We start from the raw sequence: 27,425 nt of genomic DNA, 5'->3' as shown, positions 1-27,425 counted from the left end.
CCATGTCAAATGCTAGACCACACTGACGCCGGCTATGAATGCGTCAACTGGTGAGAATGGTTTCCCACATGCTAAGATGCTGGGAGCCAGCCGTGAACAGCATATCAAGCCAGAGTCCTTCTCAAGATTCCCAAATTTCAATCCATCTCCTCCCATTTGCAAAACCTTCATTGGCTCTCCATCAAAAACCGCATCAGATTTAAGTCCCTCTGTATAGCATACAAAGCAATCAACAACATAGGTCCTGCTTTTCTCAAAGAGGCCTTTAAACCTAAAAACAACCCCAGAACCTTGCGCTCCTCTTCCTATCATTGTGTTAACATTCCCCGCACCCGAAGAGTCAACTGGGGAGACAGATGCTTTGTAATAGCCACCGCCAAACTTTGGAATTCTCTCCCCACTTACATCAAAACCAGCCCCACCCTCATGACCTTCAGGAGACAGCTAAAAACTTGGCTTTTCACTCAGTAAACTGCCCTTTCCGTGTAACTATTTCTGTCTGACTACTTTTGATCTATAGCGCCGAGACACCCATGGGTATTTGCGCGCTTTAAAAGTCGCATAAATAAATAAATAAATAAATCTATAAACAGAAGCAATTGCTTTATCCAAGCAATCAAAGGAAAAGTTAATCAAGCGGAAAAGAGCACAGTTCTAACCATGAGAAGATAGTAGTATGAACGGGTGGAGACTGGGCTTGGGATTTTTAGAATTCTGCCTACAACTCTCTGCAATTCAAAACCAGCTTTTAACGAGAGTGAGCAGGTCAACCGAGAAAAATATAAAGCGGCATAGCCGTACAGGTGTGGAGCAGCAAAGGCAGATACAAATCCCATGCGGAATGTGAAGCGCGGCTACATGTCAGGACTATAAAGCATTCATTCTTCTACCCATGTAGACAGCATTGCAATGGGCAACTCATCTAAAAAGAAATGTAAATTAACGTTTGGAGGTTATTAATTAAAACACGATTTAGATAGAAATCAAACCGTAAGTCCATTTTAAACGTAAACAGAATCAGCACAGTTCTGAAAAAACACGGGAAAAGAGTGACTTTAAACATAAATTAACAGACTTCAGCTGCAACTGGCACTATGTGCATTTAAGCTTGCAATCTAAGCAGGCGCAGATAATTTTTCTGTTAAAATACATAAGCAACAGCTCAGATTATTACCCTTACGACTCGTGAAAACAGACGGCTGGCGACAGCAGTAGTTCCGCTAAGGTGGGGACCATTCGTCACTGGATGACCAATGCCACCTCGTCCTTCAGAGTCTGGCTGGAAAATATGCATGAGGTGGCGGAATTTGAACGAGTAATATATGCACGTCAAGATAACCTACAGTTCTTTCAGGAACTTGGTTTGGAGGGGGTGTGTGTGGGGGGAGGGGTAAGGGGGGAGGTTGTCCGAGAACGGCCTGAATTGCGCTCCCCATTTCATATTTCTCCTCACCTAAACCTCGGCCTGTTGCCTTCAGTTGCATTGCACATTGCACACAGTGCTTTGTGGAATCTCTGCCCTCACGTTTGGGGGAAGACACAAAAGTCTTATTTGCGGGTTCATTGGTGAGCCCACTTAGTTGTGCTTTTAGTAATACGCACACTGCGGGGAGTGTGGAAGCGCCATTGTATGATGTTAGAGATGTACCTCATCTACCAGGAACAGGTGCTTTCCATACTCTTCCTCAACTGTTCAATGTTCTCGGACGTTGATATTCTAGTGTCGATTCCGTGGAGAAGTGTGGCTCAATGGTTAGAGTGGCAGACCTTGATGCAGAGCTCTGGCCCGGGACCAGGGTTCGATTCCCACCTCGGCGGGTCTCGGGCTCAAAAATTCCTCGGACCTGATATTCTCGCCTCAGTGCCTATTCCAATCATGGGTCCCACTCTGCAACTCTGGGCAATAGCTTGCTTAATCTCCACAACGGCCCCAACAGCGCTAGGATGCCTGGCTTCACCCTGGGGGTGCCCAGGAGTGGACACTTCACAGGGAAAGCCAGGAAGGGTTCCACAGCGGTATGAGTAATAGCGCCACGAAACCGCTTGGTAGCAGTGCGCTCTACAAATACTTTACATTTACATTTCCCCAGAATGGTTCAATGCAGGATGAGCTATAAGGTCTTGAGGGTGAGGACCCTCACATTCATGTTCTGGTTTGTACACTTCCTACATGCTTTATTCCTTAATTTTTCATGCATCCTCTGTTAAATGGGGTGCAGCGTTTGGGATTGAGGGAGGAGGTGTGGGGTGTAGGATCTGGCACATGTTAGCATATGTACTTACCATGTCTACCATTGTTATGTTCAACACTGGTTTCAGAACTCCAAATACAATAAAGAAATGAGATTACAAAATAAATAAATATGAAAACTACACAATGGAAACAAATCCAACAACCATACACAAAGTTCAACAAAAGGCCTGCTGTGGGGGGAGTGGCTAGGGCTGCCAAGATGACAGACAAACTTACTAATGCGTGGTCTGCCGGCCCAAACATCGACCGACATACTGGCAGTTAACCCAGCAGGGTAGGCGGGAGTAGACCACCAGAACTGGGCCCACATCTTCGTGGCAGCCACACTCTGAGGTAAATCAGATCCAGAGGCCCCTAGACTGATGACACAGGGCTCCTCCAACGCCCTAGCCTGGGAGGCGCTTGGTCTCTCGCTTCAGCACCACCATCGAGGCGCACTTGAGTGCTAGTCATCGCCGCCGAGCTGCATGACCACACACGCAACAGCTTGCACAGAGGCTACAGCCTAATGGCAGCTGCAGACAAAGGCCTTGTTCTCCTCTTTGCAACCCCCAAGTTGGTTCATGGGCCTCCAGAACAGCAGTGCTCTCCATCCAACCGCCCATTGGGTCTCAGGTGAGAGGCAATACTGCCAGTGGAGCTCCAGCATCCACCCTCCTCGGGGCAAGGCCCCGCAGACCACCTCTCCTCCCCCCTCCCCCATCATCCGTGGTCCCACACTGGAGGCGCTCTCCCTGTAATGTGTGGGAGTGTCAGGTGACCTCTCCCCTCCCAACCCCCGCTTTGGCGCTATAACGGAGGCCTGTGAGGGGCAGCAATGACACGCGGTGGGCCAGTGGAACGCCAACCCCTGCACCCCATCAATCATCTTGTGGACCCACTGAGCGTCCCCCCATGTTCCTACAGTGCATAAACCCAGAAGGCCTCGGCAGCCCCTCATCTTTATCCTTACAGACCCTCAAGTGTCTCCTAATTCCAGCACAGTATAATATTCCAGCCAAGCTGGAGGTCCCTGGTTCACCATTAGAAAGCTTCCTCCCATCCCACATTTTGACCCTCAAGCATCTGTGCCATGATGGAGGCGCGTGCAAGACACCTGCCACCCTGTGAGACCCTGAGACACTCTTAAATCCGGCTTCCCCCTGCCCTCAAGAATCACAAAACATAGTGGGGTGCCTCCTTACACCACCACCACCAACAGTATCTTCCCCCTCCCCTCCTTGCCTCAACACCAGTTCAGCACATATACAGGTCAGAAGCTCACCTTGCAATGCAATCACCAGCCAGGTGTCACCACCAACCATGGGCTGGCTACCCTTTCTCTTTACTGTCCCATCACTAGCTTCAACAAATCCACCCTCCAAAATCCCAGACACCCGCTACTGGAAGACACACCGTCTTTTTACCTAGGACAAGCTGGACAGGGTGCTGGCAGCTATAGAGCACTCCCAAATCTCCATGGAGACTAGATTTGGATCCTTGGCTGCGGAAAACAGCTTCTTGTGCGATAACCACCGTAAGCTCTTAGACAGTCCCTGACAGTGAATAAATACTTGCTGCCCTACAACCGCTAACAGCGGACAACCAGTCTGCAAACCGGGACTTACAAGACAGAGTCCAACACCTCAAGAACAGGGCTGAGGACCCGATGGGTCGCCCTTGCAGGAGCAACATCCGCATCTTGGGTCTTCCGGAGGAAACTGAGGGAAGTTATCCCCTTGCATATCTGGAGACTTGGTTCAAATCTTTTACTCCATCATCATACCTCACCCCCTTCTCTCTGGAAAGGCTCATCATGTCCCAGCCCGGCGCTGACCACTGGGAGCCACTCCCCACCCTATGCTGGCTAAACTCTTACACTTTAGGAACTGCTATGCTATCCTCTATGCTGCCAGGCAAGCAGGTCCTCTCCAGGTAGAGGACAAAACCATCATGAGATTTTCGGATTAAACCAGTGTGGGGCCAACTCTCCTCCTCCTTCCTGGAAGTCGGGACAAGTCTCCGCCAATTGGACATTAAACATTCGTGGTTTCCTGTCTGCCTCAAGAAAATTTCAGATGGCTCCACCATGTTTTTCACAGACCCCACGGAAGCCTGGGATTGTGCCGACCAACACCAAAGGGAGTGGACTATGGCAGCACCAAATTCGCATGGGCCCCCTCCGAATACTCCCTCCCCCCACCAAGCCATGGGGCCAGCAGTGAGGAAAGCTGCATGTGAAGACTGCACCTCTAGCATCTCCAACTAGTTCTCCTAACCTGGAGCAGATAATCGAAGGCCCCAGGCGAGCCCAACAGGCTGCATTTAGCCTGGAGACCAACTCCACAGTCACAGACTATGAGAAAGGACAGCATATTTTCACATCAGGTGATACTCTTCAGTACGATGAACTCTCAAAGAGACTCACAAAACCGCCCCCCACCAGTAACACCATAGATGGCGGACAACCTTATCTGAACAATGCACCTCCCGATCTCCCATATTTGATTGCATGGTTTGTATTGGTCAATAGATCAACACGGTGCACTGAACCACTGCAGATTCACTCCCCATCACAAACTTGCTCCATCATGGCAGGCAGCCGGCCTTATGTGGTTTAAATGGCACAGGCGACACAATAGGGTGTCATTACCCCTCGGTGGTCCATGCCACATGCACCGCTTGCTTCACAATGGCCACCTTAGCTGATGTTCACTTCCTCATCTTGAATGTTCGAGGAATGCACACTGCTTGAAAGCACTATGCAGTCTACACATATAGCAATGGCCAGTAGGCACAGATTGTCTTTTTACAAGAGACTCATAACAGATGTGCTGGACCACTTGCGCAAGCGTTGGAGTAGCCTTATTGGCTCCACCACCTACTCTGTATACGCATTAAGCACCATTGTATGGGTTCGCCCCAGTGTGCCATTTCAGGAAAAAAATTCGACCATTGATAAAGAGGGTTGCTATGTGCTCCTCGAGCGCCGGCTTGACCGCCAACCATTACTTATCAGGAGCACCTACGCTTCCAGTACAGAGCAGGGGACCTTTTGGGACGCCCTCTCCACCACATTCGCCACGGAACCACACTACCATGGGTGCTGGGAAGTTATTACAACTGTGTGCTCAACCGCACACTGTAGAGATCCCACCCACCAGTATCCCGCTCTCCCCCACACATGCAAACAGATCGCTTCTGGAACTGGGCACGCCACTGTTTACTCCCAGATGCACGGCTATCTTGAAACCCTGGATCCCGGCTCTACTCTTTCCACTCCATAACTGATAACTGACCAGCCACCTCAACCGCTTCCTTTGCCCTACCCCCTTTGTGTTGCTTGTACAGCACTCAGATTACCTGGGACGTGCAGTCTTGGACCATGATTCGCATGTCATGGTCCTCAGTTGGGCGCCCAAATCCCTCAGACTCCTACCTGGAAGCTTCCATGAGATTGCCTGGAGGTTCCAGTGTTCGAGGACAACCTAGGAGACAACAGTCCACATTATTTCGCAGAAAACCACAACACAGCCTCCACCAGGACGCTGGAGTGGGACACCTTTAAGGTGGTGACAAGAGGAATCTGTATCCAAAAGATGTTGGGAGTCCATAGGACCCTGGAAAAGAACATTGTGGCAGCCAAGAAAAACCTAGCTAAATTGGGCACAGCAGGGAATAGCAACCCCATACTCCCCCCCCACAACTCGCAGAGGCAAAACCCTCCTACACAGCCTGTCTAGAAAGCCTGCAACAATATAATTTTACAGCACACATGGCCAAAGTCCATAGAGAATGTGACAAATCTGGCAGACTCCTGGGCTGGCTAGCCAGGCTGGAGTCTGTGGGCCACCCCATCACTGAAGTGGTAAACCTCAAGGGCATCACTGCCAGCACACGAAAGGACATTTCACATGCCTTCTACAAATACTAGTCCTGCATTTACCAGGCACCATAGACACTTCAGTGGATGTTATGTTATGTTACTTTAATTTATATCACGCACAGATACTCGAAAGTGCCCCGGCGCGGAACAGAGGGCAACCATCAGAAATGTATGTAAAGAGATAGGTTTTCAGATTCTTCTTAAAAAGCAAAGGATCCTGAATGTCCATGGATCATTCCGTTAAGTTCCTAGCAGACATCTATGTTTCCGCTAGACTCTCCTTAGATACTGCAATCATGTCAACTGATGTGGTGCAAGCGATTTGTGACCTTGCCAAGAACTAAACATTGAAACAGGCCGGTCTAACCCTGGAATATTACAGCACCATCTAGCCACTCTTTGCACCCCACCTTGCAGAAATGTAGGAGGCCACATTAAGCACTGGTGAGCTCCCACACTCACTCCATGAGTCTCTCTTAATCTCCTTCTCTAAACCGGCTAGAGACCCCACACTACAGACAACTTAAAGCCTCATACCCATTCTCGAGGTCGACTATAAAATCTTGGGCAAAGTCCTCACTTACAGAGTTGTCCAAATCTTGCCATAACTTGTACACACTGACAAAAATGGCTTTGTTCTGGGCTGTAGCACCTCCCAGAACATCGGTCATCTCTTTCATGTACTCAACCAAGTAAGACGACGGTTCCCACAAGTGGCCCATCTCATTCTAGAGCTGGAGAAGTTTGATACTCTAACGTGGCATTATCTTTTAATATTACTCACCTGTATTGGGATTGAGCCCAGGATTCTAGCCCACACCAAACTACTGTACTCCAATCCAACCATCCGAATCCACCTGGTCGCCTCAGCCCCCCTCCCAGTCCGCTGCTGTACGAGATGGGTACGCCTGCTTTAACCGCTGCTATTCATGCTTGCAGTGGAACCCCTTGTCATATGATTGCGCAGGGAGGGTTGGGTGTGGAGCGTCCTGCTCACGGACAGAACACACACACGCCGTGTCCCTATATGCAAACAACCTGCTTTTATATCTGCGAGGCACAACAGCTGACAGTATGCTTACCCAGAATACTCTAGTAGATTACGCCTCTGCCGCTGGGCTCCATATCAACTGGGCAAAATCTACCAGCTCTATCCTGACCAACGGCCTTGAGAAGTACATCTTGGCGACACCCGCCTTAACTGGCATGCTCAAGTAACCTTTTACCTAGGGGTCCATCTACATCATACTCCCCTAGATAGATACGAAGGGAACTTCCATAAGGCCCTAGTGGGAATCAGAACCCAAGTATACTTCTGAAAGACTATCCCCGGGCCCAGGTAGGCAAAATTGCTTTGGCCAAGATGGTTATTTTACCCTGCTTTCTGAATTATTTCACAAATCTCCCAGCTTTTCCACCACCTTCCTTCCTAAAGAAACTAGATAGATACACTCCAATGAACGCTCATATGGGGTGCCAATTGCTGCCAAGTTGTTATTAAAAAAATCCTCTCCGAGGCATACTTCCTAGCAGCAGAGATCCCATGGTTCTCACTGGGTGCTATCTTGACGAAACCTGTACCAAACAAGGGCTTTTGTCTATAATCCAGGGCTTCCTCCTTCTGAAAGCTCTGCCCTCCTCCTCCTGGCCGTTGCCAGTGGCGGTGGCTCGGACATGCATGACCCAGATACATCGCCAATCCTGTGGGGCCCCAAACCGACATCACCCTTAGTCGGTCTCACTGCAACCTGGGTTTTAAACTGCCGGCAACTTGGGGGTCTGGACAGACCACTCTGTGCTTACACTGGGGGATCTCTACTCCAAAGGCCACTTCCTGCCCCTGACCAACTGTTAGAGGAGCATGGCCTTATTCCAGGGCAGGTCCTTTTATACACACACCTCAGTCATACCCGTCACATCCATTGGGATATCTTGAAAGTGGAACCAGTCGTACACTCAGTTCTCTGACCATTCTCCCATTAGTGAATGTGACTACTGAGCTTAAAGAAGCCATCCCCAAATTGGCACTCTCCCCCTTTCTGCACTGCGCCAAAAATGGGAAGAGGACTCTGGGAGGGCGCTACATTACAGGGATTGGGATGTAGTGCCCAGATTTCCAACTGGTCTCATGAAATCCCAGTTTAAAAAATATACAGTTCTTTAGACTCCAAAGGGCATTTTTCACCCCGGCTCAACTAAACTACTATTACCTTGAGACATAGATCGAATGCCCACACTGCTAAGCCCCTGGTGCGGATCTCATGCACATTTTGTGGTCCTGTCCTGCCCTACAGAGTTATTGGAACTTGGTCCACACCACGTTGCGCAACATCACACAGCTACATGATATTTACACGTCGGAAGGATGCATAGATCTAATGCCCACACTGCTAAGCCCCTGGTGCGGATCTCATGCACATTTTGTGGTCCTGTCCTGCCCTACAGAGTTATTGGAACTTGGTCCACACCACGTTGCGCAACATCACACAGCTACATGATATTTACACGTCGGAAGGATGCTCCCAAGGCATATTAAAGTGCACGAAGCAACAACAAGTACACACCAGCTTTACAGCCATAGCATTTCTTGCAAAGCACACTCACACTTCACTGACGATCCCCCAGCTCCTCACCAGTGGCTGCATGTCCTGTACGCAAATGGGGCACAGCAGAAGACAACACCCACTATGAGGAGATACGCCAACTGCGCAAATAACCCGTCTCCTCTCAGTGGACCACACCAACCATGCATTATCAGCAGGGGGTGGGAAATGACGAGCTACCCTCATGAACACACCATGCGATCCCTACGAATACCACAAAAGCTACTCCAGTTGGGAGTTCCTACACCCACAGTTCTCCTCCACCCACCCCATGCTAATAATGCAGCCCCTCACGCCAGTCTCCACCACTAAGCCTGGCATGCTCTTCCCACTCTGTCACCATCCCCAAGCCCACCCACCTCTCGCCCTGACTAATGTTCGTCAAAGGTTACACTATTGTGACGATATACATCCGTTTAAGTTCAATATATAAGAAGGACTTTACAAACCCCTGTACTTTTGTGTCCTTTGCTAATGTATGCTAAACACTTAAGCATACCCAGACTATATTTTGAGTCTCAAATTGCCACTCGCTTTAAGTTGTCACATGCTAATCTTGTTTTTATTGTAAAAACCACTAAAAATATTTTCTCAAAACGAAGGCCTGCTGTATTAAATTTTAACTAAAAAGGAAGAAATACAGACTGCAGAAAGGTATTAGAAATAGTTGTTCTACATGACTTCCATAAGAAGCCCTTACTGTGAATAACCAGATTGAAATTCGGTTATACACTGCAGTGACTTCACAATAGTGGTTAACCAACATAAGTCAACAATTGCTGTGATGTCACCCAGGAGAAGCATTAATTTCTCTTTTGTTCCACAGTCTCGCTCGCATTTCAAGAGACCAGAGTGACGGCAGAATGGCGATTTTACCAGTCTTATCCCACCTCTCCACCTACCTGAGGTGGCTCTGTGCCTGCGTTAACAACGGGGTAGTGTGGCACACAGGTTGGTGTGGGTGAATAGAAGGCATGAGCCCAAGGATGGTGGGGAGGTTATGTAATGTTCTCCCTGTTAGGGAAGGTTATGCAGAAGGAAGAATGGTTGGCAGGAGGCTAGGCATTTTTTAAATCTGGATGGGGAGGCTCAGTGGTAGGTAGAAGCAGTTCAGGTTTTACACACCCATGTTTTAAAATGTTATATATATGGCTTCCCCATTACTCCTGTGGGAGCAGAGAACCCCTATATTTGTACACCCCCAAAAAATAATGACTCGCCCACAGGATGGTTAACTGGGGACACTATTGAACCTCAACTTCATGACGCAATGTGTTCCAGAGATAAGACACTTCAGAACATATCAGTCAATCAAGTAAAGGCCCACTCAATGATCGAATTCTAGATCAGGAATACATTTAAAAATATTGATTAGAAAAATACAAAAAGGTGCGATACAGAAACAATAAATTCAAATGCATGAAATCAATACCATGAAGGGTCTCAGAATAGGGCATTACATCATAATGGGCAAATGAGAAAGTCCCAAGTGAGCAGCAAAATCAATGTGAAAACCGAGAGCCGCCCCATTAGTATTGGAAGGTTGAATGGCTCACTCAAAATAAGCGATTTATACAGCCAGACTACCTGGGACATTTGTGCACTCCCCATATAAATGTTTCTTCTTTTATGCTCTTGGTTTGGGTTTTTGGGGTTTCCACCTCCTCCCTCGATTTCTATTAAGGGTTGTTATTTGATATTCCGCCATGCCTCCCACCCTTACAGGGACAGTGCTGCTATATATAGTGAATCTGATTCCATACCCTCATGTCTTCTGAAGTTCACATTGTGTCCCTGAACGTGAAGAGGCTGAATAACCCCACTAAACGCCGAGCCCGCCTCTCCTACCTTGAGTGTTCAAATGCCCATATTTGCCTACTCCGAAAGACACATATGCTCTCTGCTGATACCCACCGGCTGAGGCCGTTCCCTCATCAGATGTTCTCCTTCACCACTTCCAAAACTGCTGGAATTGCTATTTTGGTATCTTCCAGGTTTTCAGGACATGTTGGTAGCAAACAGGCTGATATTAATGGGAGGTTCTTAGTTTACACCTTCACCTTAGATGCACACACATTTTCGATAGCCTCGGTTTATGTTCCCAATAGTGGGCAGGAGGGTTTTATTAAAACCGTAATTCAGGAGCTTACAGGTCTGCCAGACAAAACGATTTTGCTGGGGTGAGGGTGGGGGGGGGGGGGGTGGACTTTAATATGGTGTTAGATGGAGACATTGACTGCTCTGGGCAACGATGGGGCCAGACCGGGGCCCTGTCTAACACAGGGAAAGGTTTACTAGCAGAGGCTGGACGTACCGATATATGGAGGCTTCGGCATCCCAACACTAGGGCATACACATTTTACCCACACCCCCACAAAATATACAACAGAATTGACTATGTCTTTACTTCCGGCCCCCTGACGCAACAGGTGCGTGAAGTGGAGATTCTTCCCGGTCCCTTGTCGGACCACTCCGGGCTGCGGCTCTCTGACCTTGCCCCCGCGGCATACCACCCACAGTTTCTGACGCCTTCGTGAGACTATGCTCCAGAGTCCCTCTGTAGTGCAACAGATTCAGAAGAGCATAGTCGACAATTTAGTCACAAGTGACACACCAGACGTTTCCTTGACTACTTTATAAGAGGCGATGAAGGTGGTGATTCGAGGGGTCTTCATTGACATAGCGTCGGCTGACAAGAGAGACGGGAGAAATAGGACCGCCTGATGTTATGTTATGTTATGTTATGGAGCTTTTATATAGCGTGCAGCTACTCACAGGGAGTGTCCCGACGCTTTCCACCCTCAACTCATAATGAAATAACACAACACAGCTAAAAACAGGCAACAAAAACGGAACATGATGAGAGAGGTTACTGAGCTGGAGCGCATCCACCAGAGGACTGGTGCTCCCAGAGTTTGGAAGCTTCTAGAGGAGGGCCGTGCACAGCTAGCGGGTTGGATGTCGATCGAGCTGAAGATGCGGCTCTTCGCCTCAAACATGCCTTTAATGTAGTAGGAGATCGCTGTGGGCGTCTTCTTGCTAACGTCTTCGAGCGCAAAGACTGGCTCACAGAGTCGCTGAGGTACGAGATCCCCAAGGTGGGGTGGAGTGTGTGGAGTGGACACAGATTGTGGAGGCTTTCAGGCACTTCTACGAAACGCTATACACGGCCCATGCCCTGCCTGAGACTGAACCGGCATCGATACCTCCTTGAGGTTGCTACAGCCAAACTGCTTCCGACTCAGGCAGCAGAGAAGCCCCTCTTCGGCTGGAGGAGGTAATTACGGTGATTGCTCGCCTGAAACTTTACAAATCGCCCGACTGGTTCACTTCCGGTTTTTATAAAAAGTTCTGTGGGACGTTGGCCCTGCTTTTAGTACATGTTTTGAATTTGATTGGGTCGTCATCAGCCTCTTCCTTTCCACCCTCCATGTTGGAGGCCTTAATAACAATAATCGCTAAGTCAGGTAAAGATAAGCGCTTCGGCGGCTCCTATCGCCCATATCCCTTCTCAACGTGGACCTAAAGATCTTTAACGGCCAGACTCTCGCCATCTTCCTGGTCGGATAGACCTAGACCAATCAGGATTTGTTCCTGGGCGTCAGTGCTCCATTAATACCAACGGCTTTTCCGCTTGATGGACCGTTCAGAGTTTCCCGGCGGAACGCATGATCCTCTCGATCAACGCAGAAAAGGCGTTTGACAGGGTTCACTGGCCGTACCTTCGAGCGACGCTGGTTTATTTCGGCCTACCAGACCGCTTTATTGATTGAATCTTCCAGAGCTATGCGAACCCAACGGCTACGGTGCGAGTGAGGGTACCACGAAAGGCCCTACGCTGGATTCATAAATTATGGTCCATTCTAGGGATGGAGAAGACTTCTCTTTTCCTGACCAAGCCCGGGGCTTCCTTTCACGACCTGTGGGCACTCTTCCTCGCACTATTGACATTCGAATTTACAGAGCTCACCTGTCCCAAATATCTTGGATTGTTCAGATTGGCGGATCCTTCCTCATCGCTTGCCTCCACTGGACCTGTCATTTAGCAAGCTCTGGGAGATTGGCCTTTGGACAGGCGTCCTTTTCTTTAATTTATCAGGGTGGTTTTCCTTTGAGGAGGAGGAGGGGGGAAGCGGGGGTCAGTCTGTTTCCCTTTTGGTTATCTGTTCAAGCCTGAAACACATGACAGCGATATGCCGGGTTGTAACCCGATGATTGTTGAGCACACTGGCTCGTTCATTTTTTTCTTGTGTAAAATCAATAAAGGAAGTCCTTGGGGGTTGGTTTGGGGCTGATCTGAGATCCTGCTGTAAAGTTTTCATTAAGAACAGCAAGAACAACTTCAATGCAAATAAGTGTTTATTGTGAAAAGGGCACATCGCTCGTTGGCTACTTGCCCACCCCCGGGAGCTCCCCCCAGACCAATCACCGTACGCTTGATTAATTACAGAGACCGGGATACTGTTTTACGCATATCACGCCAAAAAGGAACGATCACCTATCAGGGAAACAACCTATCATTTTACCCTGACTTTACAGCTACTGTTCAGGCAGAGCTGAAAGAATTTCAAAGGTGAAGAAACTACTGATCAATGAGCATATGCTATACCCAGCTCGTCTGCAGATAGGTGTGGACGATAAGGCCTGGATCTTCAACACTTCCAAGCAGGCCATGGAATTCGCCAAATCTCCCGGCCGAAGGAAGCGTGAACCTCTCGATGTGTTGGATAACGAAGACTGTGGTTGAAGTCAGTCGTCCTATTTAACTGGTATTTGTTTTCAGTTTATGTACCAAATCCATAGGTCTTGATTTGTTCTAATAAAAGTTTAAAATAAAAAAGGTCAGCGGAGCCTGGGGCGTACAGCACCAGCGTGACCTATGCCGGTTCTATCTAATGTTACTCTGCCATATGATATGGGTACATAGCAACTGTTGATTCTATAGGTGCTGCGTCTAGATGGTGTTGCCTATGTCTAATGTTATCATTGCGCTTGTATGGCCACTTCAGGGACTAGGTTAGTGCAGGCGGCCACCTCCCTGGTGCAACTGGGAGTCACAGTGCTGCAGTGTCCCCCCACTGGGTATACCCCACAACCAGTTTTAACGTGGTTCTCAATGTTGGGGTGTATTGTTCTTTGGGAATATGGGTTTAGCCATTTGGGACTGCTAAAGTGGGTCGGGCCATTATCATTGTTTATGAGAAATGTTCTGTTGTGTTTGAGTATATACATTTACCGCATTACACGCCTACTGTTGCAGTCATATACATCTTGCCTCAGCATTCGCCTCATCTTCATGTTAACATCTACATTGATGTGTCATACATATACTTGTTTGACGTGGAACATACGAGGGCTCAATACCCCCCAACAAAAACTTGTCAAGTGTTCACATACCTGGATAGGCATGCTCCACTACAGGATACTCAGCTCACCAATTCTTCTGAGGCCCGAATAGCTGTCCGATGGGCTGCTCATAAAGTGGCATTGACGTACTCTTCCTACGCCAGGGGAGTTTTAATTCTATTCAAAGGGGGGGCTACAGTTTACACCACTCAAAACACATGTTGATGGGGAGGGGAGTGCGCCATGGTCCATGAGAAACTGGGGATGTCCATGATCACGGGCGTTAAAACCTATGGTCCTATTCAAGATGACCCACAGGTCTTTCTCCGAATGTGAAGTGTCTTGCGTACTTGGCCGGAAGCAGCCATTTTGTGGTGGGAGGGAGGGGAGATCTCAATACCCACTTGGATCCTGCCATGGATAAAACAAGCCCACAGGGAGCACGTACCCCAAACATTTCGTAATGTATTTGTGAGGCCATGGCGGAGATGGGATTGATAGATATATGGTGAGTGCGTAATGCAGGCGTCAGGAGTGATACCCATATTAATTCCACACAACAGCTGGTCTTGCCTAGATTATTGGCTATTAAATGAGGAATCAAATGATTGGGTCACGGGACAGCTCCCACAAACCCTATCTGATCACAACCCGGTGAAATTAGGTCTTAGTATTCCTACTCTTACACATCGCCCGTTCACATGGCGGTTTAGGGCCGAAGCGTTGCTGGACCCAGTCTATAATGACAATATAATACAGGCGATAGTACAATACTTTGAAGCAAATGTTGGCACGGTATAGAGTGCCGCTACCTTATGGGAGGCATTTGAAGTTACAATATGGATAAGTACAACAGAGGGTATATTGAAGGATATAGGCGGCCAACTCTCCAGAATTGAGGCTACACTAGAGGAGGTGGAGCGGAAGCATGTAGAACATCCAGATACTGACATTTTAGCGCCCATCCAAGAGCAGCTTTTGGAATACAATGCACTGGCGGACACAGAAACACGCTACATATCACGTCATCATGTGGCACGAACTTATGGCGAGGGTGGCTGGCCGGGTCGACAGTTAACAAACAAGCTCAGATTCAGAGCGGATCATCATATTACAAAAATTGTAGACTCACAAGGGAAGGAACACTTCCCGCCCCAAGGGACAGTGGAACAGTTTAGGTCCTGTTATGCGGAGATATATGATTCACGTGGGTGCATGCACGAGAACACAGTCAGGAATGATCTTTCAGATATCGCCTGCGCCTGGCTGGCGGATGGGCATAAAGAATACCTGAGCCAACCAATTGATGAGACCGATATTAAAGCAGCGATCAGCTCGCTGCTGAATAACAAAGCACAGAGTTCAGACGGACTCACAGCGGAATTTTATAAAGAGTACGCGGATTTGTTAACACCCTACTTACTAGAGGTATACGCGGAAGCTCATGAGTGGCATATTACCGCCCTCGTTGAGGCAGGCCCTAATCGTTACATTGCTTAAAAAAGACAAATCCCCCTCTTACTGCAACTCCTATTGCCCGTTGTCGCTTATTAACCTGGATGCAAAGATATTAGCCAAAATACTTGCTACTAAACTCCAACCACTGATGTCCTCCCTGGCTGCCTGATCAGTCCGGCTTTATACCGGAGCAGTCTACATCTCACAATTTAAGGACTCTTTTCGCCATGTTTCATATTCTATCCCCTGATCTCCCGGCAGCTGCAATCATGTTGGATGCGGCTAAAGCATTTGACTATCGAATGGGACTATAGGTTTTCTATCTTGAGGCGCATGGGATTCCCGAGTGTCTTCCTGCAATGGGTACAGCTGCTGAATACTGACCCATCGGCCAGGGTTCGGGTGGGGGGTCTCACCTCTCAGCCTTTCTCCATACATCGAGGAACCAGGCAGGGCTGTCCACTCTCGCCACTTTTATTTGCCATAACGCTTGAGCCATTGGCGTGCGTGATCTGGCAACGCCACAGGGCGTCAGCGCTCAACTTTAATCATCGCCCTGTTGGCATCTCTTTATATGCGGACAATAAGGTGCTCTTCATTAGTGAGCCTCAAACCTACTTGTCCCCAGTTCTGAAGGAATATATTTGATTCTGCTTGTTTTCAGGACTGTTGATTAATTGGGATAAATCGGTGGTAGTCCCTTTGACGCCGATCACTGCAATCCCACACATAGAATACCTACTCATATGGTCAACTGACCCAGTGAAATATCTGGGGGTATGGCACAATATACTTATTACTGGTTCAAGCTGCACGCTTTTACACATGTGGCAGTGGAGGATGGAGAAGAGTTTCCCACCCCATTGACTGAAATCATCACACACACGCGCAGGAGGACGCCATGGACGGAGATAAATACTGTAGATACCACAATAGCTGCCTGGCAAACTATAGGTAAACTGGCGGCCAAACTTCCACTCTATGCTCCAGCTCTACAAACTGCACACCATGCCTCCCTGTCCGTAACAAGTGAAACCGGACCGATTCGCTCCCTTCAGGCAGTCTGTATTCAGCATATGCATGATCTCTTTATAGGAGGGCATTTTCTCACACCCAGAGATCTTCAATAAGTTACTAACTAGACATTGATATTTTAATTCACCATGCACCGCTTAAAACACACTTTGCCATGTTCCCTGAAGAACCACTTCAACTGCAATCTCTGCAGCTTTCGTTAGTAGCACCCTCGAAGCATAAACTAGTAACAAAACTGTACTGGGCGGTGCGAGCTGAACGGGTGAGGGGGGGAGGGCGGGGGGGGGGGGGGGGAGACCATAGTCTGGCGCAGTGGAATGGCATGCTTGACTACCCCCACTATGTCCCCCCACCCCCCCAGACTGGAACACATATGCGTGCTAACTGGCAGATTGACTTCCAATGGTAACCTCCGGATAATCCATTTTAAATATATCCACCAAATATATCACACCCCGGCGAGATTGCACAAATCAGGTGTTTTGAGACACAAGTAACTTAGGAGATGTGGTGGATCCAATGTGGATTTCTGGCACCTAGCTTGGGATTGTGCTTCAGTCGCACAATACTGGGTGAAAGTCATTGATTGTTTGCAAAAACATGTCCAATCAGACACTGCAATGTACACCTGCTATCAGTTTGCTATGTTTTGTATCCCAGGTTAGGGGCACGCTAGGGAAGTTTTTGAGAATTGTCTTGCTCTTAGCAAAGAGACGTGTGTCGTTGACTTGGGAGAGTTCACTGGTCCCTAAAGTAGACCATTCGATAAAAGGCATGATTTATTGTAGAGAGACCTTAGAGTTGTACGCTGAAGAACTTACGTCCTCCTCTAAACCCAAAGATATCTAGGAGCCCTTACGGCAGTACCTGCTGGCAAAGAGTCCTCACTCCTGATCATTAATTACTATTTTTTTGGTAGTGTTTATGATCTGTTTGATGACATAAATGGCAAGTGGTTTTTTTTATGTTCATGTTCATGTAATTATTTGCAATATTCAACCATAAATTGTTATGTTGTGTTTTTGTTGATTTAATTGGCAGTATACTGAGCTACTGAGCTGCGAGGCATTTTTGTGAATTATTTGTTTTTTTAAATCAATAAACAGATTTACAAAAAACTTCAATGCGAATAAACAAGATTCTGCTTGATTGTGTGCTTCAGAAATAATTAACACTACATGCAAGAGAAGACATCCATTTGAACAAGAAGCATCAAGGCAAAAATTAGGCCTGGCTAACAAGCTTGAAAAAAACACTTTTACAAGTCACAGCAAATGCATTAACAACGTGTCCGTATATACACAAGTAATTATGAAAGTAAATCCACGTTGTACATACTGTTAATAGTGCAGGAAATATGAAATGCACAAAAACGCTAACACTCATCTGCCCATCTGTTGGAAGCAAGGGCAGAAGATTTGGAGAGGGGTCAAATACAACATAAGGTAATTCATAGATATAATGCAAAAGTTGAAGTGGGAAGAAACTGAGGCCCACAAGTTGCCCATACTTTTTCGATTTGACAAAACCAGATCCCCTGCTTTGATAAACGTCAACCATCTCGGGACTCTTACATTTGAAGTGGAAGGGGAGAGTGTTCCAGGTTCTGTTAACTTTAGGGAGGGACAGAACGCTGAACAAGGAACAAGCCTTCTTGCCAGGGGTGCATGCTGCTTGAAAGAAATGTAAATGTGCACATTTGGTTAATCTGCAAATGTACAGGCTGCTTGGTACTGGTTTAAATGGATTGAGTCACTTGAACAGTGTGTTTTTTGTTTGTTTTTTTAGAAGTATTGTGAAGTGACCTGGTGAGCTGTGGAAAGTGTTCATTTCATAGATATAAATAAATTGCACTAGGTACAGTCTGCAAATTACTCAGATCTATAGTTTGGAAGCACCTTTTTATCTAAAAACCTAAATCTTTGTAGCGCTTTGTGGCAGCCTCTCATACTGTGTGTAATGCAAGTTTAAAATACACATATTCACAGTGCTGTCACAGACCGGGACCTTGCAACACTGAAAACACCCAAGTGCTATTTACTACTGCACTATTCACCACTGCACCAATCAGAATTCAATTATGTCTCTCTCTAGTTACACACAGATATTATGGAAACCGTCTTTTCGTAGTGGATACCAAATGTCTAAATTTTTAAGCCCTCGCAAAGTTGACATAAAATCACCAGACAAATGGTACAGTAGAGCACAGTGTGTAATAGGGACAATTGTAGTGGGAGTGAGGGTAGTTATAGCAAATGTACTGCAGTGATGGAATTAACCGATAGAGGTTTCACTGAATTAAAATAGTGCATCTCTTACGAATTACTTTAACTTGCATGTATTTTGTATTTAAGGTGTATGTTATTTTAACCGCCACGGCAATTCTGCCATGCGGGGGCAATTCTGCCGTGGTGCGGCAGTTTAGCGGAGTGGTAGGGGCTGCGACGGCCAACGGACGTGCGCAGCACTACGGAGGTAGTGCTTGCGACGGCCGTTGGTGAAGGTCAAGGTGAAGGGCCAACAAAATATTTTGCTCTTTTTAGCCATGCCTTTCATTTCACCCCTAGGCTCACCGATCCCACCGGACTCAGGATCACAGTTCCCATACTTTTTTTTTTTTAATGCACTACAAACGCTGATAAAACGTAAGCAACGTATATGCTTTTCACCTCTGGGTTCTGAGTGACAAAGACAGCCCAACCTCTGCTCTCATTGTCTATACGATATTTTTTCACTCTGAGTTCTATGGAACAATACCATTATTCACAGTTAGGCATCGATTAAGTACTAGACAACTCAAGAAGCCTAATCCCAAGAAACACTACGAAAGAAGACCGTTTTCAAGTTTAGAACACGGGATTGACGCGCACCCCCTGTGAACACCCAGAGAATCTAACCTTTACAATGTAACGTAGCACCATATAGTTTTACCATTAAAAATGATGTTCAATTGACTGAATTGACACAATCAGAAAAGAATTGGAAGACTTATTATAGATGCAGGACATGGTGAAGTTGCAGATTCTGCCACAGTTTATCGATCACCACCATCATAAAAGGTTCTTGCAAACCATTTCTGACTGAGGAACTTCTTCAGCTCTAAATGTATCAAGTCCAAACTCACTATTGCATATTCTGAAACAGTATTCTCAAGTTAAAATCTGGGGACACATTCACTCACTGGTCTACATGTGCTCAGAATATGGCACCTTGATACAGAGGACAAGAAAAAAAATATACATATCACCTATGGGCCTCTGCATTCAGCAGACCTTCTCCTACCAGTTCACAGGACAAAATGCTTATCACAGAGCTGCTGGAGATTTTCAGTATTTGGCCAAAAATTACAGAATGAATTGCTGCTAAGCAATCTTAAAGGGCATTCTTTACTCTTTTCCATTAAGCTCTAAAAGATATGGTATTTACCTGATTTGCTCCATCTTCAACACTAGCTCATGCACATACAATTGTTTGGCGTATTGCGCCTATATAGGCTAATGGTTTTGCAATCAAATGATTGACAGACCTCAAAAGTGTCTTTAAGCAAACCGCTCAAAATTCTTTGGAGGGTACAGATGTGCACAGAAACACCACCTTTCAAAGAGACCCCCAAGGGAAGCCAAGTCTTCATCTGGGTAACCAAGCCATGTTCAATGAGGATTTCCAATGTACCACTCCTCTCATCTTCCTTATGCACCCTCTTTCTTTCAAAGGTAGATAAGAGCTCTCCGGTTATTCTCCAACTTTGGGTATATCCAACCATCAATCTGGCAAAGCTAGGTGAGTTAGTGATCCACCCTATTATGTAACAGGGGAGAGTAGGTCCTATTTATTCATTTTAAATATTTAAAATAAAAAACAACAAAGTCACCCACCTAGAGTGAATTCAGATCCTGTCGGCGTATATCCTCGTATATCCTCCCCAGGTCTGCCCCATTTCCCCATTATGTTTAAAAAAAAAAAAAAAAAAGAAAGGCTAGTCATGGGTGAACAAAGTATTTTAAAAAGGGTATGTGGAGGCTCAGGTAGTCACCTAACAATTCACCTATATTCTCCCCTACCACTACACTACATAACGGTTCTTAGTACAGACCTTTTACCTAGTTTTGGTAATGTCCAAAGATGACATGGGGTTTTCTCCGAAAAGCTTACGCATCATTTGTTATGCATAAGGATTCTTGGAATCACAGCAGGCCTACCATCTCCTGCCTTATAACTATTTATAAGGGTCATTCCTTCAGTCATCCTAGTCAGACATGACACAGAATGGTATATCCCAAGGGTGTACCACTTTGGAGATATATATATATATATATATATATATATATATATATATATATATATATATATATATATATATATATATATATATATATATATATATATATATATATATACACACATATATATACACACATATATATACACACACATACACATACACACACATACACATACACACACACACCATATCTTGCTGAGTTAGTCAGAGGAGAAAAGGACTTCAATGCAGACACACTGACACGCGATGTTGAGGCTCCTGCATTCAGACACTCCAGCTCTCAGTTGTATTCCATCCCTTGCAGGATGTCCATCTCGAGACCAAGACGGGGATCCACAGTTTCTCACTTCAGGTAATGGGGTGGACTTTATCCTAGAGGGATTCTTGGCTTTTACACCTACATACATGCTAGGTACACTTAGGTACATCTAGTTAGGACCGCATCGTAGGAGTACGCATTCTACTGTCATATTTTGCATACTTGACTGTATTCATTGTTTTAGCATGATGGTAGTAATCTACCATCCTTTTACTCTGTTACTGCTTCTAATACTTTATATCTGTTACTGTCGAATGGTTGTTTCAGCACCCCTATTTTACACTAGAAGGACGCTGGTTCAATAAATTCTTATTGGAAAACGTCCCCACTGTTTATTCTGTGCATCTCAGACAAAGTGAGCACGAGTGACTCCGCGAAAAGTAGTACACAGTTTCCACGATTTTGAGGGATCGGGGTTGTCATGTTCAATGGTTGCCAAGAACTAGTCTCTCCTTGGTAAGAGGGGTTTCTAGTGGCACTGAGCTAGCTGGTATACAGGCTAACATCCCCAGTAGGGGTGTCTAGAATCAGTCTAACACCAATCCTATAGTGTGTGTTGCCTAAACGTGCAGATCCTATATATGTTTATAGGAACTACACAACTGGATTAAGTCCCAAAAGAGAGATAGGGAAGTATGCAGGTGAGAGCAGGGGCCTACCGGCACTCTGTGGGTTGACCTCATAATCTACACCAGTCTGAAATAAATTGGAGACAGTTGGTAGAGGGTTATCCCTGGTGATGGATTCTTTGGTGTCCGTCAGACTCCGGTTTGGAGTGGATCCTCACACAAGCAGATATCCTCTTGTGTGTGGCACTAAAGGTGTGATTTTGCTTTCTTCCAATGCCACAAAGGAAAACAGGAGCAGACTTACCACTTCACACTCCTCACCGTAGTGGAATGGATCCAGAAGCTGCCATTCAAGATTGAAGTGTACCTTATGCACAACTGTATGATTTATGAGAAGTGCTGGGATAGAAAATGTATGCTGTTCTGAGGAACATGCAAAAGAGACTGTGCAGGGGACCTGGTACTTGCAACAGACTTCCATATTCACCAGAATAGGACAAGGGAAAAAAATCAGATGTTTAGCATTCAAGAGAAAAAGGAGGGAGTGACCTCAACGTAGAATCAATAATGAGGCAGAGCTCCCCATTTATATCTGTGCCTGGCGGCAGCAAGTTAGAGTTGTTTCCGAGGAGCAGCTGCGACACTGTCAAACCAAATGCACATCTGAAAGTAATTATTATAGAACACATGGGCTCCACAATCTAAAATTCAAACACGCACCCTTATAATATGTGATATGCAGCTCTTGAGAGAGCCCACAGAACACAACAAAAACGGATGCAACAGTGATTATAATGAACTTAACACACAACAGAAAAAACCATGTAAAGTTTTTGGCAAAATTACACTGGTGAAAAAGCAGGAGTCACACCGCTACATCTCCTTTTGTAACAAGCAAGTTCTTTCAGTGTATTCTGCAGTTGCAGCTTTCCTCAAACATTAAACAAAATCACGAACAAATAAAAGTTTAAACTTCAAAATCTTGGTAATCTCTAGGCGAAGAAATGGTTCCAGTCCGGATCTGCTGCAGCATGGACCTTCTGGATCTGGGTGTGGTAAAATACAAGTCCAGCCACAGAGGTTCCTGCTACAGCAAGGAAAACTTTAAAAACATGCTAATGTTCTTCTGTGTGCACTCAACTAGGAAACCAAACCCAGACGCTGAGTCAGTGCCTCCAGTAAAACAACCTTTAATTATGATGAGCGAAGAGTAAGAAAACGAGTGACCACAAATCGAACTTTAATTTAACAGAAAACAATGAGATAGTGAAAATAAAAAGTATTATTTTGTAAATAGTTTAATGTTCGAGTTAATTAGAAATACAATTCCCACATAGACAGACTCCATGCTGCAGTGGTATTATTAGATGGGGATCCTACTAGCTAAAGCAAAGCAAAAGGTGATCATGGTCAAGGAATAGCAGAGACTGAGTGTGAGGCTGCAAAGGGGCAAGCAAGGAAAGCGGGAGGAGAGCAAACAAATCACGGGGAAAAGCAGAAGAATCAGCAGCTGGGACAGCACAGAAAGAACAGTACAGCACCAGAGGAACATGATGAAACGTGGAGTTCAGAGACATACGAGCAAAATTCTGACAGCAGCGCAAATCGGAGGCAAATATGTGGTTTAAGACCATTAAGAAAATGAAGAGATGCCAAAGAGGCAAAATGCGGGGGTAGGAGTATAAGGCTGTTAACGATGAGCAGGAAAGTACAATTGGGTACAGCAGCATCTGAAATAAGCAGATGAATTGGGAATTAAATACATCTGAACGGAAAGAAGTCAATATTAGGTATTCAAATAACTAGGCAATGTATAGTAGGTGCAAAGACTTACAACTCGTGATGGATGTTATTCAAGGTGAGAACGGTCAAGGAAAAACTAGAACGACTCAGGTTTACATCTCACTAGCAACGACACTGTAAATGTGTTCCATCTTAACATAAAATTACTGTTGATAAGATGTGTTTTTATTGCTTCTAGAACAGGGGCCAAGCATCAATACAGAGGAAGCATTTAATTGTATTTTTTACTTTTGGACAGCAACATCAAACGATACAAACAGGGGAACCGAATCAGCAGTGTAGGCAAAGAGAGACCTGGTGCAGACTGACTTAGTCTCATTCAAGTCTGGTATTGATACTGCCTTGTAAATCTTAGGTAAAATTACGATTCAATACCAATTCTTTTAAGCCCACACAAAAAAATTAATATCAGAACAACAAGAATCAGTTGGGGGCGGGGGAGGGGGGGGGGGAGATAGAATTACTAAACTTGCACAAACAACCTAGCATGCACAAGGATAAGTAAACCGTGATACCAAAACATGCATATGAAAGCAGGAAAGGGCAGCGCCAAAACGGCATCACAACACCTAAGAAGAGTGATCAGTTAATATAAAACTTTTTTATGAGTCACCACATACATTAATTATGCTAAGCGAGACAGGCGCTTGACTTTTTTTTAACTCAAAGAGGGAAACTTGATCATTGAACGACTGTGGCAATCCAGAGACTGTGCCAAACTGAATCATACAAGAAAAAGGCTGGACTTAAAAACAGGCTTTAATTTGAAAATGAAGTTTCAAACATCTAGACTTCAACATCAACTGATTTAGTGTACGAAGCCAGCTGTAGATAAACCATTCACATCTTCCGATTCTCACTAAATGTGACACTGCATTAAGACTTAATACTGCTTGCCACTCATCTCACGATCGACCATAGTTATTCAAAACTAGGACCAATAAGAAATTGCCAATTTGTGAACTATTATTCTGTATGTTAAATTACAAATGCATATCTAACGTTAAATAATACTATGTAAGAGTTTTGTTGCATGTTGATATTTATATTGAAAGGAACCACACCACCTTCCTATTTTGTACAGAGCAACGTTCAAATAAAATATGACCATGTTTGTAGGGGCACGGTGGTAGTCTCAAAAACGAATTTAGCCACCTGAATGGCAAATCTTACAATATCAAATTCAAGACTTTCAAATCTTAAAAATAATTCCATCTGCCCAAGTCTAATAAATGTTAAAATAACAGTCACGTATTTTGCCACTAAACAAAATTACATAAAATACTACTGACAACGACTGCAAAAACAGCTGCCTAAAATGGGAGTGAAATTGGCACTTTGAGGTAAGGCTATAAAGAACTGCCCCACGTTGTAAGGCGCCATGCAATATAACAAGGAACCACTGCTCTACAGAATAAAAGTGGTGCTTACATGCGATGCAAAAGAAAAACACTTAGAAAGAAGTCAGTAACTGTGCAGTAGTAGGCTTGTTCATCACCCTCTTCAGAAAACTAATAGCATTTATGAAGCATCAGTATTTCATTATTGGAGATTTTTATCACAGCTAACGGCAACAGGTCTTCAAAGTTGCCAGCCTTATCCAAGCAACTACTTTCATTCCGATTTTCGAAGTCCGTGGCTTACAGATCATACTTCTGATGCCAAAACACAGAGCAAGCAAGGCATCGTCAGAGTGGATGTGGAAACAAATAATGATGTTCATAGCCAAGGCCCAATATAAAAATGTCCTGGAAAGTATCAGCTCGCTAGATATAGGTGTGCAAACATCTTGCTGCAGAGAGACAAGTCAAAAAGGGGGAGTGGTGCTGGACATTGTAATTGGGGTACTGTTGAAAAGCAGACAAATGGGGAAAAACGTCTCCGGGAACCAGTGCTTTAAATGGAAAAGCAAAAGTGCGGATACTAGCTACTTAAAGTACTTGCTTGCCCTGAGAAGTGCGGCCACGCTCATCATTAAATGTATTGCAGCAGTGCTGGGAAGTCTAGGTCCTTTCCATTTCAAACTGAAAAATTGCAGGTACTTGGTACCTGTCCATTTACAGCACTGCCGGAAGCACTCCCTCCTTGGGCCACTCCCACAGGTGTGTCGAGATGCTTCGCGGCCTCCGTTATGTGGCAGGGTGCCCCATCATCGTTCTATGGGTGTGTCTGGAGAGCTCTCACCCGGCAGTGAGCCATGAGACCGAGTATGCACAGGTTCCCTCAAGGCTCTATGCGGGTACAATGTCACCCTGGTTGTGTTTTGGTATTCGCTGATGCCGTACAGAGCGTGTACAGCGTTTCTTTTGCAGAGGTGGGAGTGGCGATGTCTTCGGGAGAATACAGAAGCTCACTCACTCTAGATGTGTCACTGGAGGTACTCTTCCCCCCCCCCCCAGGTGTGCATGGGATGTCTTCTCCTCACACGGTCATTATTGAGGTGTCATTTCTCCAAACGGAGCGTGCAGCACTTTAAGAGCGAGCTCTGGGGTTGCACGTCTCCCCGGTGACGTGGGCCTCCTCCAACCAGCCGATTTGTATGGGGCATACTACACCGTTCGCCAGGGATGTGGGAAGGGGCTCTTGCCTTCCGAGATGTGATTTGGGGCTCACTTTCTTCCTGGGGTGCCTTAAAGGGGCGCAACGGTAAAGTCTCTTTCCTCCCACAGTGGGTAGGAATCAGACATCTGCAACTATGATAGGGGATGATGGTTGCTTGTGAAGCATTCTTTCTCCCATCCCCTCCAGGAGCCTTACCTTGTCCAGACAGTTGACCTTCTCAGTTGGGTAGACGATCTTGCCGCAGCGCGCACAGCTGGGGTTCATGGTGGGGCCGCTACCTCGCTCTTCAACACCGCTCTTCGCACACGGGGCTCGCGCCGCTGCCTCTCCTCCTCACGCACGCACACTCGGAGCGCGCGCCGCTTCCTGCCACCGCCTGCCCTTCCCACTGCTGCCAACCGCCACAGCCCGCTAGCGCGCTCACAACTGGAAGGTGAGGGAGGGGCCGAGGAGTCAGAGAGCTCGTGATCGCGTGCGCGTACCCCACACGAGGAAGTGATAGGCGCGCTCCCGACCGGACACGTAGATGGAAACAAAAAATGTAGTAAACGTACGTATTTGCCCACACAGTTATCACGCTAGACCAAGAAAATTGCTTACAAGATAAACAGAATCATGAGTTAAAACAATATTTTTTATTTTGGTATACATTTTTACGACATTACGTTTTAAAGTGGCAACTTTAAGTTTTTCCCATCGCGCTTGTTACATACTTTATAATACGAAAGCAAATCTAAATAGTTGTAGAATTAATAATTTTCTGAAAGATTAGTAACGCATGCCGTAGGAATATTTGCTTGATTGATCTTGACCTAACACAGCATCTCTGCAGTACACCGCAGAGGATTGACACCACTTCATGATGGCGGCAATATGTGTGGGGGACCACTGGAGGACACATGACTTTCTTCGCTTTCTTTCCGATCAACTGCTTCTATATAAAACCCAAGTCCAATATGGCCGTAGTTTTCGGACTACTTAATAGATATTTTGTATTTTTTACAGCGCGCACGCGACTTGAAGGAATTGAATTTATATTGCATAAGTTCGCATTCATTTTTGTGTTTTTTAGGCAAGGGGAGATTGGCTATTTGCCAAGAATCACGGGCAGTTAAGGAGCTGACCCGAAACTCGGGCTTCGTTCCCTAGTTCCAAAGAGGGCAAAACTAACATGCATTGGCAAAGCCAAAAGATTTGGCATCACCCGCCAGACTTTTGGCAATTCTTCTATTGTGTTTTTTCATGGCTTTTACAAAACTTTATTTTTTTGGAAACTGTGGGACTTTGTCAATGTAAAATAAAACATTGACTAAAGATGCCCTAACTCCT

The 27,425-nt window shown here is 45.8% G+C and overlaps 1 protein-coding gene across 1 annotated transcript in view; it reads right to left on the bottom strand.

Moving 5' to 3' along the window:
- LASP1 (LIM and SH3 protein 1) overlaps positions 1–26,593 on the bottom strand; it is a 601,479-nt gene extending 574,886 nt beyond the window's left edge. The window contains exon 1 of the mRNA XM_086924327.1: positions 26,292–26,593. Coding sequence (XP_086780453.1) covers positions 26,292–26,360 — 69 coding nt within the window. The 5' untranslated portion in view covers positions 26,361–26,593. The remainder of the gene's footprint in view (positions 1–26,291) is intronic.
- Positions 26,594–27,425: the final 832 nt, after the last annotated feature.

This window comes from Lissotriton vulgaris, chromosome 5 (assembly GCF_964263255.1).
Source record: "Lissotriton vulgaris chromosome 5, aLisVul1.2, whole genome shotgun sequence".
In the NCBI taxonomy this organism is placed as follows: Eukaryota; Metazoa; Chordata; class Amphibia; order Caudata; family Salamandridae; genus Lissotriton; species Lissotriton vulgaris.
The sequence above is the reverse complement of the archived record's forward strand: the minus strand, read 5'-3'. Positions and strand labels throughout refer to the sequence as shown.